The sequence below is a fragment of the Malus sylvestris genome, chromosome 9 (genome assembly GCF_916048215.2).
Source record: "Malus sylvestris chromosome 9, drMalSylv7.2, whole genome shotgun sequence".
In the NCBI taxonomy this organism is placed as follows: domain Eukaryota; kingdom Viridiplantae; phylum Streptophyta; class Magnoliopsida; order Rosales; family Rosaceae; genus Malus; species Malus sylvestris.
Window position 1 is genome coordinate 26,678,808 of NC_062268.1, and position 15,632 is coordinate 26,694,439.

The 15,632-nt window shown below is 38.7% G+C and overlaps 1 protein-coding gene and 1 long non-coding RNA gene across 2 annotated transcripts; both read right to left on the bottom strand.

Moving 5' to 3' along the window:
- Positions 1 to 87: 87 nt before the first annotated feature.
- LOC126634252 (uncharacterized) lies at positions 88 to 808 on the bottom strand. The gene is made up of 2 exons (XM_050304765.1): positions 642 to 808; positions 88 to 563 (listed from the first exon to the last, which is right to left on the bottom strand). The coding sequence occupies exons 1-2, from the start codon at positions 772 to 774 to the stop codon at positions 319 to 321; spliced, it is 378 nt and encodes a 125-aa protein (XP_050160722.1). The 5' UTR covers positions 775 to 808; the 3' UTR covers positions 88 to 318.
- A 7,530-nt stretch (positions 809 to 8,338) lies between these two features.
- Positions 8,339 to 14,897, bottom strand: LOC126634254 (uncharacterized). The gene is made up of 2 exons (XR_007627260.1): positions 14,544 to 14,897; positions 8,339 to 8,492 (listed from the first exon to the last, which is right to left on the bottom strand). It is a non-coding gene; the product is annotated as an uncharacterized LOC126634254 (long non-coding RNA).
- Between the last annotated feature and the right edge of the window lie 735 nt (positions 14,898 to 15,632).

Consider the following 15,632-nt stretch of genomic DNA (forward strand, 5'->3'; position numbering starts at 1 on the left):
GTCACCTATATTTTTGGTTCTTTGGTTTAGGATTAAGGAACTCAATACTTTTACTAATTTGCGGAAGATGAAAATGCAGATAATCAGTAAGAGAATGCTGAAGTACTGTTTATAATTATACACAACAATCCTGGTACAAGCGTAAAAACAATTTCTGTAAACTTACCAACAAATAGGATTAATTATAACAAATAGGATTAACAGATAATAACCATAGAAAATGTGAGAAATTCCCAATTAACAAAGCAAAGCTTATCAGCCAAACAAAAACAAACCTACCCTCATATTCAGTATATGTCTCCGACGAATCGGAATATGTCATAGTAAGTGAAAGGGAAGAACAAGAATCAAAGCAGAGGTTACTTGCAGCATGGTTTTAGTGATGAGAAAAGGCTGCTGGGACCTTGCGAGCACTGGTGTTGCACTACTTTTCTCAGTTGGGCGTCGATGACCTACATCTGCACCACCATTTGCCCCTTTCCCTCTTTGGTTCTTCCTTGAATCATCCGTTTCGTATTTTTCTCCATACACATTGACTGAGCCACCCACACCAGCACGCCTCACTACCACAGAACATTCAGTGCAACATTACTCAGTGGTTCGAAAGATCAATCAACTGAATAATAAAGATAACTTCTTACCATGAATTTCTCTTCCTTCTACACCATGTTCGTGTTCTAACTCGTAGACGCTCGTGCGGGCCAAGATTGAAACGGCATGAGTGCATAAGATGCATAAGAAGCATGTAAGTAATTTCATTCCCATTCCTTTCATTTTGTTTAAGACTGCCAAAAGCTAAAGGTTTATGCCTCAGCCTTTAGGGATGCTTATATTATATATTCTCTAGTTTGTAGCTACACATATTTAGAGAATCTAAAAAGGAACTCAGCAAATGGTAGCGTCAAAGAGGAGCAATCCATCTGTTGGATAAGCAGGCACATTCCGAAACCCTACCATTTGTTCTTTGGAGGAATATTGTTAAGCTTAGCTATACTAATACATATATATTTGATTACGACATACTAATTTGATCAATGGGTAAAGGAAGCCTTCCCTTTTCTCTCTCAAAAAAACCTAATTTCTGAAAGCCTTCTTGTTGTCCGGGTTGAATATCAGAATGCACAACGAATCAGACTAACAAATAATAAGAATATTATTAAACAAACGAGAATGCCGAAACGGCTACAAAACCCTAAGAGACAACATTGTAACTAATTTCTTCTTTAATGAATAACAAAACACCCTATTTATAATAAACTAATCATAATCTCTAACAAAACCTATCTCTAACAGGCTAAGCCCAGAAAACCAAACATTCAAATAAATCAAAATATTAATATTTTTCAACACCCCCGTCAAACTCATGGTGGTATACGACATGGGTTTGCAAACAAGCAGATGCGGACTGGCTCCGTTAGGCGGACAGACAGACAGGCAGGTTCCGCAACTCGAATAGACAGATAGACAGGCTCCGCAACGCGGACAGACAGACATGCAGGCTCCGTAACGCGGACAGACAGGTGAACTAGCGAACTGGCAAACTGATTCTTGCTAGCAAGCTAATTCTGGCTGGCAAACTGGCTAGTATTGAGAGTATGGAAAGAAACCGTCACTAAACGGACGAGATTTCCATACCTCAATTGTACCAACAAGCGAATAATGCCAACAACTTGTGTGGCCCAAAAACAAACTTAACTATGTTTTTTTTCCTTGCCCGTGTGGGCCTAAAACTAACAGCAAACAATTTTCTTTTCCTTTTTTCTTTTTTTTTTCTTTCTTATTTTCTTTTTCATTTTTTTTTTCCTTACTTACCTTTTCCCTTTTTTCGTTTTTCCTTCTTTCTGGACTGACAAACTGGAGATGCATGCCATACACCTCCAGCATTGGTGCGGTGACGGTACGATTGCTGGCGCGAAGCAAGCAAACTTCGACAAGGCACAGAGGTTCAAAGGCTGTCAAGCAGCGGGCAATCAAGCTGTAGGGTCGATTAAGCAGTGGTGTAGGCGTGATGCTTAGGCACACGCATCCAGGACTGTGATTTCTGGGTTTCATTCAAATACGATGATGGATCGGGGTTAAAAGTGGGTTTTGCAGCAATAGTGCGATGTGGGTTTGAGAACAGTCAGCAAGACGGCGAGGCAGGATCTATAGGAGGGGAAGGTTCAGGTTTTTGTTTTGTTTTGCAAACTAAACCAACGAAAAAAACAAGAATACATATATACTGACAAACAGAATACCAACCCCACAAAGCAGATTAAATCTCGAAGGATTAAACCTACTCTGATACCAAGTTGAATATCAGAGTGCGCAACAAACAAGACTAACAAATAATAAGAATATTATTAAACAAACGAAAATGACAAAACGGCTGCAAAACCCTAAGAGACTACATTGTAACTAACTTCTTCTTTAATAAATAACAAAGCACCCTATTTATAATAAACTAACCGTAATCTCTAACAAAACCTAATTCTAACGGGCTAAGCCCAGAAAACCAAACATTCAAATAAACTAAAATACTAATATTTTCTAATAGTCGGCCCCTTGTTTCGTCTTGGGATCGGCAACAGGCCAGTGTTAACCCCTCCTCACCATTTTCCCTCTTCCCCTTTCTTCCTCCCTACCTCGGCCCCGCCTCTACCCCTACCACCCCCTCCCTGTTTAGTCTGTGTATAAATATAGATTGTAATACCTCAAATGATAATTTATCGAATATACAGTTTCTACAAATAGAATGGGAGAAAAGTTCTCAATTAACAAAGCAAAGCTTATTGACCAAACAAAAGCAAACCAACGTTTCATTTATGTCTCCGATAAATCGGAACATGCTACAGTTATTGAATGCGAAGAATGAGAATCAAAGCAAATGTTACCTGCAACATGGTATTGGTCAAGAGGAGGGCTGCTGGGATCTTCCAATCACCGGTGTTGCACAACTTTTTGGGCGCCGATGAGCAATATTTGAACCAACTCTGCCTTTCCTTCTTTGGCTCTTCCTTGAATAATCCGTTTCATGTTTTTCTAAATACAGCTTGATTGAGCCACCCACAACGGTATGCCTCACTACTATAGAATATTCACCGCAACATTATTCGGTGGTTCGAAAGATAATTCAGTTAAAATAATAAGAGGGTTTAATTTCTTATTCTTAACATGAATTCCTCGTCCTTGTACAACCTCATGTTCTAACTCAAAGAATCTCAGGAGAGGCGAGCTTGAAAGGCACGAGTACATATAAGATGAATAATAAGCATGTGAGTAATTTCATTCCCTTCATTATTGTTAAGTTGGGTTGAGGGGGTAGGGAGATAGCTAAGGAGTTCTTAGGGATAGACTGTGCCAAACGTAAAAGGTTTAGGCCTTAACCTTTACGGATGGTATCGAGTGTCTAGCTACATGTTGAGAGAATCTAAAAAGGAACTCAATAAATGGTAGCCTTAAAGAGGAGCAAATCCATATCTTGGCAGAGCAGGCACATTCCGAAACCCCACCAATTTTGCTTTGGAGGAATATTTTTGCACAACTGTTGTATTTCTCAAGCTTAGCATAATATTCGATGCAGACCTGAAGTTAAGTACATATATATGCTCCTGTATATTTGATAACTACGTACTAAACACATACGCATTTTTTTATCAATGGGGAAAGGGGTTTCGAACTTCACACCTCTTCCAACATTGGGAAGAGAAATGCCACCTCATAGGATATGGATATTTGTGCAGTAAAACATACTCGTTATTAAAACGATCATGATCTCATTCCGAAATGAATTGAATACGAACACAATTACACCTGTTTGGTATACCTCCTGGACTATTACAATTTCTGCTTGATGTGAGAAATTGAGTACACAATTATGTCGTTATGGTTTGATTTTGAAACTGTAACATCCATTGCCTTGAAATTCTGACTCAACTGTAAGATGCATTGCTTGAGATCATTCTCTAGAAGATGTAACCATTATTTTTCAACCGATGGTGTCTTCTATTGCCCTTCTATGGTCACCATTTATTTCGTTTTGCAGAAGCATATAGCTGCAAATGCGATTATAGAAGCAACATGAAAAGAAAGAAAAAACAGAAACCAGCAAAAGGGATTAAAAATAAGGGATCAAAACAAATCATGTACAATGCTTTCAACTAATTCAACATTTATCTGAGTATTATGATCATAATTTTGGGTACAATAATGATTAAATGGACCCTCCTATGGTCCTAACATTGATGTAATACAAAATGAAAAGCCGAAATTTAAAGAATGAAAAATATGCATATTATGAAACTATACTAATTGTTGGATGCTAAACCAAAGTTGATCGAGAAGGAATGCAGCAGCTAATCTAAGAAAGCCAACGGCTAGTTTCTTTTTAAAGTGTAACGGCTAGTTAGGTTAAGTGATAGTTTTTGAGAAGTGTAAGGCCATCTTCAACCGAAGGCTGACCAGATGGCTCGTTTTAGTCCTCTGATCCTTCAAGAAATTAATTAATAAACAGTACATGATCATATTTCTTACCATCTCCAACCGTCGAGGGCTAAAGGGCCATAGGACCAAACATAATTTATTATTTAAATTTAAAAACTACAACAACTTAAATTAAATGTAATATAATTAAATATTTAAAATAAATTGTAAAAACACTTACTTCGTTATAGTAATTGGCGCCGCTTTCATGTCTACTTGCAACGGTTAATAGTTGAATGTTAAATTAATTTTTTAATTAAAGTATCTAATTACTAGTACAACTTAGTTTGAGATGGTTACATGTATAAATGCACATTTACCATCTCTAATAGGAAACTTATATTTGGGGCACCCATTATATTTGTCCCACATCGGAAGAGAATTGAGCAAGTAAAAGCTTGCATGTGTGGCACCCATTATATTTGTCCCACATCGGCTATGGGAGAGGTTTGAACAATCAAGCATGCTTATAAAAGCAATATCCTCACATATAACCAATCACCTTTATGGGTCTTAATTAAATATTCTTTTTTAAATTTTTGGCCCAAAAAAAAATGTAAAAAAATGTAAAAATAAAAAATAACGGTTAGCTAACGTCAGCTAACCGTTGAGATTCAAAATTTTTAGCCTGGGCCCAAGGCCAGCTGGTTGGCTCATTTGGGCTGGCCGGTTGGCCCTTTGGCCTTTTTTTGTCCAATGGGGTCCACGAGCCTTTTGGCCTGGCCCTCAGTTGGAGGCGGTCTCCAACCGAAGGGTCCATAAGATCAGATGGTCGAAAATAACCCTAAAACCATCTCCAACCGAGGGCCATGCCAAAAGGCTCGTGGACCCCACTAGAAAAAAAAGGGCCAAAGGGCCAACCGACTGGCTCAAAGCAACTAGCCAGCCCTGAGCCAGGCCAGAATTTTCGTTATTCTTATCGGTTATATCTAACAGCATTGTACTTATTCATGTTGGTTATATCTGATAGGAATGGTAGGCCAAAATTTCAAATACAACGGCTAGTTACCATTGGATTCAATTTTTTTTTTTATGAATTTAATTTGTAGTTTTTAAATTTAAGTTGTTTTTAAATTTAAGTTATTGTAGTTTTTAAATTTAAACAATAAATTATGTTTGGCCCTATGGCCCTTTAGCCCTCAGTTGGAGACAGTTTTTTTTTGTGACAGGGCTAGAACGAGCCCTATGGCCCTTTGGTGTCACATCCCAACCCGGGTCCACCACATACCGGGCCTGTTCCACCACCGCGTAGCACGATATTGTCCACTTTGAGCTTACCATTCCCTCATGATTTTGTTTTTGGGAACTCACGAGCAACTTCCGAGTGGGTCACCAATCCTGGAAGTGCTCTGGCCTCCTTCTCGCTTAACTTCAGAGTTCCTATGGAACCCGAAGTTAGTGAGCTCCTAAAAGACCTCGTACTAGGTAGGGATGTGAATATACATTTAAGGATCACTCCCTTGGGCTATGTGGGATGTTACAATCCACCCCCCTTAGGGGCCTGATGTCCTCGTCGGCATACTTCCCACCAGGGATTGGCTCTGATATCAATTGTCACATCTCGACCCGGGTCCACCACATTCCGGGCCCGTTCCACCACCGCGTAGCAAGATATTGTCCGCTTTGGGCTTACCATTCCCTCACGGTTTTGTTTTTGGGAACTCACGAGCAACTTCCCAGCGGGTCACCCATCTTGGAAGTGCTCTAGCCTCATTCTCGCTTAACTTCAGAGTTCCTACGGAACCCGAAGCCAGTTAGCTCTCAAAAATCCTTATGCTAGGTAGGGATGTGAATATACATTTAAGGATCACTCCCCTAGGCTATGTGGGATGTTACATTTGGCCCTCGGTTGGAGATGGAGGCAAATATGGCCCTGTACTGTTCATTAAAATATTAATATCTTGGAGATGGCCTAAGGCTTATATTAAAAGCTCCAATGAAGGGCTAAGCTTAGCTTTGTGCGAACAGGTTTGGTATGCATTTGTCAACTAGCTCCAATGGAAATAAGGGTTGACTGCAATCTGATGAGGCGCTTTTATACTATATATTATTCCCTATTCTTGATATATTTTGGTTATTATTTTGGGTATATTTTGATACTTTGTTATATATTTTTAATGTAAAACATGTGAAATTGTTTTGAGCATAAAGTAATCAAACAGTGGAATTTTTTAGTGATTCCAATTGGATCGGGGTCGTGAATCTGTCAAGAAGGTTGTGTCAAAATTTCATAATTTTATCCTGAAGCATCTGATCGTGGAGAATTAATTTATGCCCAGCGTGCAGTGCTGGCAGATTGGGTTGCACAACTTATTTGCGACTTTTGGGCTGGAAGATGATGAGTTTTGGACTTAGGCTCTTCTTGGAACTTGAAGAGGAGGTCCTAATCTTTGATTTGAGTCATTTTGGGCGTGTTTTAGAGCCCTGAAGGTCCAGAAACGTGACTATTTGTTTGATGGGCAGATTTTCTAATCAGAATAAGAATGTAATTCCTAGTTATCCTTTTATTATTTTATTTCCCAGTTTTTAGAAAACCTTTTCTACGAGGGTTTTAATTTGTAGTAGTATAAATAAAGATATTTAGCCATTAGGAGAAAAAAAGAAGAGGAGAACACTCGCACTACTTTAGAAAGCTTTGGAAGTTTATTTTCAAGGTGTTTTCTTTCCATGTTCTTAATAATATTTTGTTTTATGATTATTCGTAATTAAGTTCTTTTACTAGGGCGAAGCCACGAGCCTTAGCATGAATATGTGATTTTATTAATTTGCTTATCAATTGATGCTTGCTTTGAATTATTAATCATCACGATTAAACTATCTAATTGTCTTAATGATTCGCAACCATTATGGTTTTTAGACAAGTAATTTGATGCAATTTCCATTGGAACATCACCCTAAAATTGAGAAGGGCTTCTAATGATTAGTAATTGTAAGTTCACTAAAGGCGAACATCACGCTCTTAATGTAACATCCCACATCGCGTAGGGGAGTGGATCTTGTAAGCCTTATATGTATATTCCCATCTCTACCTAGCACGAGACCTTTTGGGAGCTCACTGACTTCGGTGTTCATCGAAACTCCGAATATCGTTAGAATCTAGACCAATTGGTCAAGTTCACCTTTCAACCAAATTTTATGTTTATGTTGTCAAGAAAATGTGAAGAAGAAACAACTCGAAAATCATTTAAATAGTAATTTGTTTAATTTTGGGAAAACTTTAGTCATGCCTCATGAACTTTGTACCTTGCACATTGCCTTCTAATTTGTGAATTAGTTTTGAGTGCTCAAACTTCAATTCATGCCAATGCCCATAAAACCTTAAGTGCTGTCACAATTTTTTGTTACTTTCCATGAGTTCTTAAAGGCATAAAGGGTAGAACCAATCCGACCAAATTGATAAATTGGCTGATCTGAATGACGGGTTTGGTTTGGTTTGGTTTTAATTAGGTTTGGTTTGGTTTCGAACCCTAATGAATTAACCAAAAATTAGAATTGGTCTGATTATGATTGTGAGTTTTTGTAAATAGTCAAATTAAGTACTTACATATACATACATATATATATATATATATATATATATATATATATATATATATATATATATATATATATTAGTTTATTTTAGACGCATAATCTTTTTATTGGCTAAAAATTAGATAAAGATGTTTTTGTTATAAATAGGCAAAATTTATAGAGAGATAACCTTTACTCGGTGAAGGAACGAAGTAGTTGCAGAGTATTATACCAACACAAGCTGTTGCAGAGGAAGTAATGTATATTATTGCTATTAGATATATTTCTCTTTTCTTTCTTCTTCTCATTCACTCATCTTTGCACAATTGAAGTGCTCTATTTATAGAGCTACTTCAATGGAAAATTACAAAACATTACTATTTAGCTTATGAGTATATAGTATACACATGTGATACTTTACTATACACATTACTATACACATGTGGGCAAACATACCCATTATTTACAACACTCCCCCTTGGATGCCCACATATCAACATCAGTTGCCTCATTAAAACCTTGCTTGGAAAAACCCTGTGGGAAAAAACCATAGCGAAGGAAAAAGAGTACAACTTTACCCGGATGGTGTTGAGCATGCTTAGGTTGCCTCATTAAAACCTTGATAGGAAAAACCCAGTGGGAAAAATCCTAAGCGAAGGAAAAAGAGTACAACATGCATGTATCATGGATGCTCCCCCTGAATTGTATCTCCCCCTGATTCCGCATTCTTCAAATCTGTAAGCCGACGTAATCCGATTCCCTGTACCAACTTCTGAAATATGCACTTTGGTAGAGATTTGGTGAACAAGTCTGCTAAATTTTCATTGGAACGGATTTGTCTGACTTCAATAACTTTAGCCTTCTGAAGCTCATGTGCGCTGAAAAATCTTGGAGATATGTGTTTAGTCTTATCACCTTTGATAAATCCTTCCTTCATCTGGGCGACACAGGCTGCATTATCTTCATGGATGACAGTTGGAGTGTCTGTCTTTGAAGGTAGACCACATGAATTCCGGATGTGATGGATCATTGATCTTAACCAAGAACATTCACGACTTGCTTCATGTAAAGCAATTATTTCTGAATGATTGGAAGATGTTGTAACTAGCGTTTGCTTTGTTGATCGCCATGAAATTGCAGTATCTCCATTAGTGAACACATATCCATTTTGTGAGCGGGCTTTATGCGGATCGGAGAGAAAACCAGCATCTGCGTATCCAACAAGGATTTGTTCATTTGTGGGCTTGTCTGAGTAGAAGAGACCCATATCTGTTGTCCCACGAAGGTATCGTAGAACATCTTTGACTCCCTTCCAATGACGAATTGTTGGAGCAGAGGTGTACCTGGCTAACAGGTTAACTGAAAAAGCTATATCTGGTCTAGTACATTGTGCTAAATACAATAAAGCACCTATTGCGCTCAAATATGGTACTTCTGGACCAAGGACCAGTTCATCATCTTCTTTTGGACGAAATGGATCTTTCTTAATGTCCAAAGAACGAACGACCATTAGGGTGCTAAGTGGATAAGCCTTGTCCATGCCAAATCGCTTCAGTATTTTTTCAATGTAAGCTAATTGATGGACCAAAATTCCACTAACACAATGCTCGATCTGCAGGCCTAGACAATATTTGGTTTTCCCAAGGTCTTTCATTTCAAATTCGTTTTTCAGATATTCAGCAGTTTTGTTGAGCTCTTCAGGGGTTCCAACTAGGTTCATATCATCGATATATACTGCCACTATAGCAAATCCAGTATTTGATTTCTTAATGAACACACAAGGGCAGATGACATTGTTGGCATATCCTTCTTTAATCAAATACTCACTGAGACGATTATACCACATTCGCCCAGATTGTTTCAGCCCATATAGTGATCGCCTTAATTTGATTGAGAACATACCCCGTGGTTTGTTAGTTGCTTCAGGCAACTTAAGTCCTTCTGGGACTTTCATATATATGTCAGTATCTAATTCTCCATATAGATACGCGGTGATGACATCCATAAGTCGCATGTCAAGTTTTTCTGAAATCACCAAACTTATTAAGTAACGGAACGTAATTGTGTCCATTACAGGAGAGTATGTCTCTTCATAATCAACTCCAGGTCTTTGTGAAAAACCTTGTGCAACGAGTCGTGCTTTATATCTTGCGTTTCCTTGTGAATACCCATTTATAACCTACGGGGTTCACACTAGGCGGGGTTTGGACTACTGGTCCAAAAACACTTCGTCTTTCCAAGGATTTTAATTCTGCTTGGATTGCATCTTTCCACTTAGGCCAATCTTGTCTCTGTTTGCATTCATCAACAGAGCGAGGCTCAATATCATCACTTAATATAATTTCAGTGGCTATTGCAAATGCAAACATGTCATCGATGATTATTTCATTTCGATCCCACAATTCATTAGTACATGCATAATTTATGGATATTTCTTTGCTTTCATGTACTTTTGTCTCTTCAGGGACATGTGTCTCATCAAGGACATTTTCTTTTTCTGGAAGTACAGAGTCACGAATTGTGGATTTATCATTCAATTCCTTTTCTTGAATGATATCATTTGGGTTCAATTGGGCCCTCATCTTTCTCTTTCGAGGGGCTGAATCTTTTGAACCTGGGGGTCTACCACGCTTCAGGCGTGCACTGGATGAATCATTCGCTGCCACTTTATTTTGTCCAACAGGGACATCAATTCTTGCAGGTGCGTTTGCAACCGGTATATATGACTGTGTCACTTTCGAAGCATCATTAAATGCATCTGGCATTTGATTAGCAATACCTTGAAGATGAACGATCATTTTCACTTCGTTTTCACATTGAGTGCTTCTTGGATCAAAATGAGATAAGGTGGGAACAACCCATGTTAGCTCTTGTCGTTCTTCTGGAACGGTCTTTTCTCCCCCTAACGACGGGAAAACTGTCTCATCAAAATGACAATCAGCAAAACGAGCTGTAAACACATCACCAGTCAAAGGTTCCAAATATCTAATGATAGATGGTGAATCAAAACCCACATAAATTCCCAATCTGCGCTGAGGTCCCATTTTAGTTCGTTGTGGTGGTGCAATAGGCATATAAGCAGCACAACCAAAAACTCGTAAATGTGAAATATTTGGCTGATGTCCAAACACGAGTTGTATTGATGAGTATTGGTGGTTGGCTATGGGTCTCAATCTAACCAATGATGCAGCATGTAATATGGCATGTCCCCATGTAGAAACTGGCAATTTTGTTTTCATGAGCAGAGTGCGGGCTATTAATTGAAGCCGCTTGATAAATGCCTCTGCTAAACCATTTTGAGTATGGACATGAGGAATAGGGTGTTCAACATTAATGCCCAGTGCCATACAGTAATCATCAAAGGTTTGAGACGTAAATTCACCAGCGTTATCAAGTCGAATGGACTTAATGGGATGATCTGGGAACTGTGCTCGCAACTTAATTATCTGAGCAAGAAGTCTTGCAAAAGCTACATTTCGAGTAGACAATAGGCAAACATGTGACCATCGGGTAGATGCATCAACTAAAACCATAAAATATCGAAATGGTCCACAAGGTGGTTAAATAGGTCCACAAATATCCCCTTGAATTCTTTGCAAAAATGATGGGGATTCATCATCAACCTTTAGTTGTGATGGTCTAATTACCAACTTCCCTTGGGAACAAGCCTTGCAAGGTTTATCATTCGAGACATTAATGTGTCTGCTCAGTAATGGATGTCCATTAGAGTTGGTAATGATTCTACGCATCATGGTAGATCCTGGATGACCTAGACGGTCATGCCAAAGCATGTAAACCTTTGAATCAATGAACTTCTGGTTCATGACAGTATATGCCTCAACTGTCTTTATGTATGTACAATACAATCCACTCGATAAACCATGCAACTTCTCCAATATACACTTCTGGGTATCATTTGAGGTAATGCATAAATATTCCACATTTTCTACACTTTTCGTTTCAAGGTGGTATCCATTTAGACGTATGTCTTTAAAACTCAACAAATTTCGAATGGACCGAGTAGCATATAATGCATTCTTTATAGACAATATTGTTCCATTTGGTAACATAATCTGGGCTTTTCCTGAGCCTTCAATTACATCTGATGGTCCTGATATTGTTGTTACCTTTACTTTTGCAAGTACCAAATTCGAGAAATACTTTCGGTCTCGAAGTATTGAATGCGTGGTTGCGCTATCTGCAAGACAAAAGTCTCCGCCATTGATCTTGTTTTGAGAATAACCATAATTTTTATCCATGATCTCTGAGTAAAGAAAAAGCAGTTTATTCATACTGGAATACTACTTTTATTGAATTGAAAATGCGAGCATTAAACCACAGGTACAAATAACATGAGTACATTAAACATAAATAATTCAATCGGACCCATAAACTTCATTCCCTCTTTCATTAATGAAGTCTGTAGCATCCAGGTGGGTTGTGTTTAACTGTCCTGATAAATTGGTCACTGGATCAGGGGTTTCCATTGGTTTAGCCTGGTCAAGGAAATTGATCTCGACACCCTTCTCCTTGAAGGAGGCTTGATATAGTTCCACCAGATGCTTTGGGGTGCGACAAGTACGCGCCCAATGTCCGTTGCCACCACACCTATGGCAACCTCCTTCATGATTTCTAGGAGTGTTCACATGAGCTTTTCCTTTCTGACGATTGGTATTTTTAAAGCTCGGGCCTGGATTATACCTTGGAACCTGGTTGTGAAACTGAACACCATGGTTCTTGCTTTTCCCTTTCCACCGACCTTGCTTGTGGCCACGTCCTCGTTTGTAATTATTGCCACGGGAGGATATGGTATTCCTTTCAAGGGAAAGAACATTCACTTCTGGGAACGGTGCTGATCCAGTAGGTCGGGAATTATGGTTTTTCATGCGAAGCTCATTGTTCTGTTCAGCTACCAGGAGCACAGATATCAGCTGGTTGTATTCAGTGAAGCCTCGCGCTCTATACTGTTGTTACAGTACCATGTTAGAGGCGTGGAATGTGCTGAAAGTCTTTTCCAATAACATCTCCTCAGTGATAGTATCCCCATAGAGTTTCATCTGAGAGGTAATTCTGAACAACGCCGAATTGTACTCAGCCACTGATTTGAAATCCTGGATCCTTAGGTGAGTCCAGTCATAGCGAGCTTTTGGAAGAATCACCGTTGTCTGGTGATTGTATCTGCTTCTCAAGGCATTCCAAAGGGCTAACGGATCTTCAACCGTTAAGTACTCGCTCTTTAGTGCCTCATCAAGATGACGACGAATAAAAATCATGGCCTTTGCCCGATCTTGAGAGGATGAGCTGCTCTCTTCCTTGATGGTATCTCCAAGATTTGCTGCTTCCAGATGGATCTTGGTATCCAGTACCCATGTAAGGTAATTCTTTCCAGTAATGTCCAGGGCAGCAAAATCAAGTTTTGCCAAGTTTGCCATTTTCTTTTCTGAAAGAAAAATGAGGTGTGTAAGAACTTGCAGTAATATGTGTACTGGAGAAATATATTGTTAGAACTTCTGGTTCTTACAAATTTTTTGATATTCAGGCCAAAATGATAAGTACTCGAAACTTCAGGCTCGAGATTTACACAATTAATGAGAAGGGCAATTGTACCGCACCATTCTCATCGAAATAAGTATAGGATGGGTGATTATTCCGCACTACTTTAAACAGTAGGAAAATTTAAATATGTAGAGCAAGGTGGACGATTATACCGCACCACCTAAAATTACGATAAAATTTAAATATGCAAAGCAGGGTGGACGATTATACCGCACCACCTAAAATTGCGATAAAATTAAATATGCAAAGCAGGGTGGATGATTATCTCACACCACCTAAAATTGCGATAAAATTAAATAACGGGCAAATTTAAATATGCAGAATAGAGCGGGCGATTATACTGCTCCACTTAAAATTTGCAGTAAAATTAGATCTGCAGTCCAAGATAGGCGATAGAACCGCACAATCTTGGATTGCATAAATAATCAGTGGGTTAGTAGTCAATATCTACACCAAACAAGAAATCAAGAATATAAGTGAATGTTAGTTGGAGAACTAGAAGTAAACATGGTGCAAATAGTTCTTCGCGAGGGTATACCCAGCAATTGAGGGAGAGGAAGAAGAAGAACAGTAAAAACCTTAGAGGAAACATTTTTTTTTTTCTTTCGGTGAAAGGAAATGAGAAATGATTAGAGAGTCGTGCTGATAACGTGTTATAAATAGGCAAAATTTATAGAGAGATAACCTTTACTCGGTGAAGGAACGAAGCAGTTACAGAGTATTATACCAACACAAGCTGTTGCAGAGGAAGTAATGTATATTATTGCTATTAGATATATTTCTCTTTTCTTTCTTCTTCTCATTCACTCATCTTTGCACAATTGAAGTGCTCTATTTATAGAGCTACTTCAATGGAAAATTACAAAACATTACTATTTAGCTTATGAGTATATAGTATACACATGTGATACTTTACTATACACATTACTATACACATGTGGGCAAACATACCCATTATTTACAACACTCCCCCTTGGATGCCCACATATCAACATTAGTTGCCTCATTAAAACCTTGCTTGGAAAAACCCTGTGGGAAAAAACCATAGCGAAGGAAAAAGAGTACAACTTTACCCGGATGGTGTTGAGCATGCTTAGGTTGCCTCGTTAAAACCTTGATAGGAAAAACCCAGTGGGAAAAATCCTAAGCGAAGGAAAAAGAGTACAACATGCATGTATCATGGATGCTCCCCCTGAATTGTATCTCCCCCTGATTCCGCATTCTTCAAATCTGTAAGCCGACGTAATCCGATTCCCTGTACCAACTTCTGAAATGTGCACTTTGGTAGAGATTTGGTGAACAAGTCTGCTAAATTTTCATTGGAACGGATTTGTTTGACTTCAATAACTTTAGCCTTCTGAAGCTCATGTGCGCTGAAAAATCTTGGAGATATGTGTTTAGTCTTATCACCTTTGATAAATTCTTCCTTCATCTGGGCGACACAGGCTGCATTATCTACATGGATGACAGTTGGAGTGTCTGTCTTTGAAGGTAGACCACATGAATTCCGGATGTGATGGATCGTTGATCTTAACCAAGAACATTCACGACTTGCTTCATGTAAAGCAATTATTTCTGAATGATTGGAAGATGTTGCAACTAGCGTTTGCTTTGTTGATCGCCATGAAATTGCAGTATCTCCATTAGTGAACACATATTCATTTTGTGAGCGGGCTTTATGCGGATCGGAGAGAAAACCAGCATCTGCGTATCCAACAAGGATTTGTTCATTTGTGGGCTTGTCTGAGTAGAAGAGACCCATATCTGTTGTCCCACGAAGGTATCGTAGAACATCTTTGACTCCCTTCCAATGACGAATTGTTGGAGCAGAGGTGTACCTGGCTAACAGGTTAACTGAAAAAGCTATATCTGGTCTAGTACATTGTGCTAAATACAATAAAGCACCTATTGCGCTCAAATATGGTACTTCTGGACCAAGGACCAGTTCATCATCTTCTTTTGGACGAAATGGATCTTTCTTAATGTCCAAAGAACGAACGACCATTGGGGTGCTAAGTGGATAAGCCTTGTCCATGCCAAATCGCTTCAGTATTTTTTCAATGTAAGCTGATTGATGGACCAAAATTCCACTAACACAATGC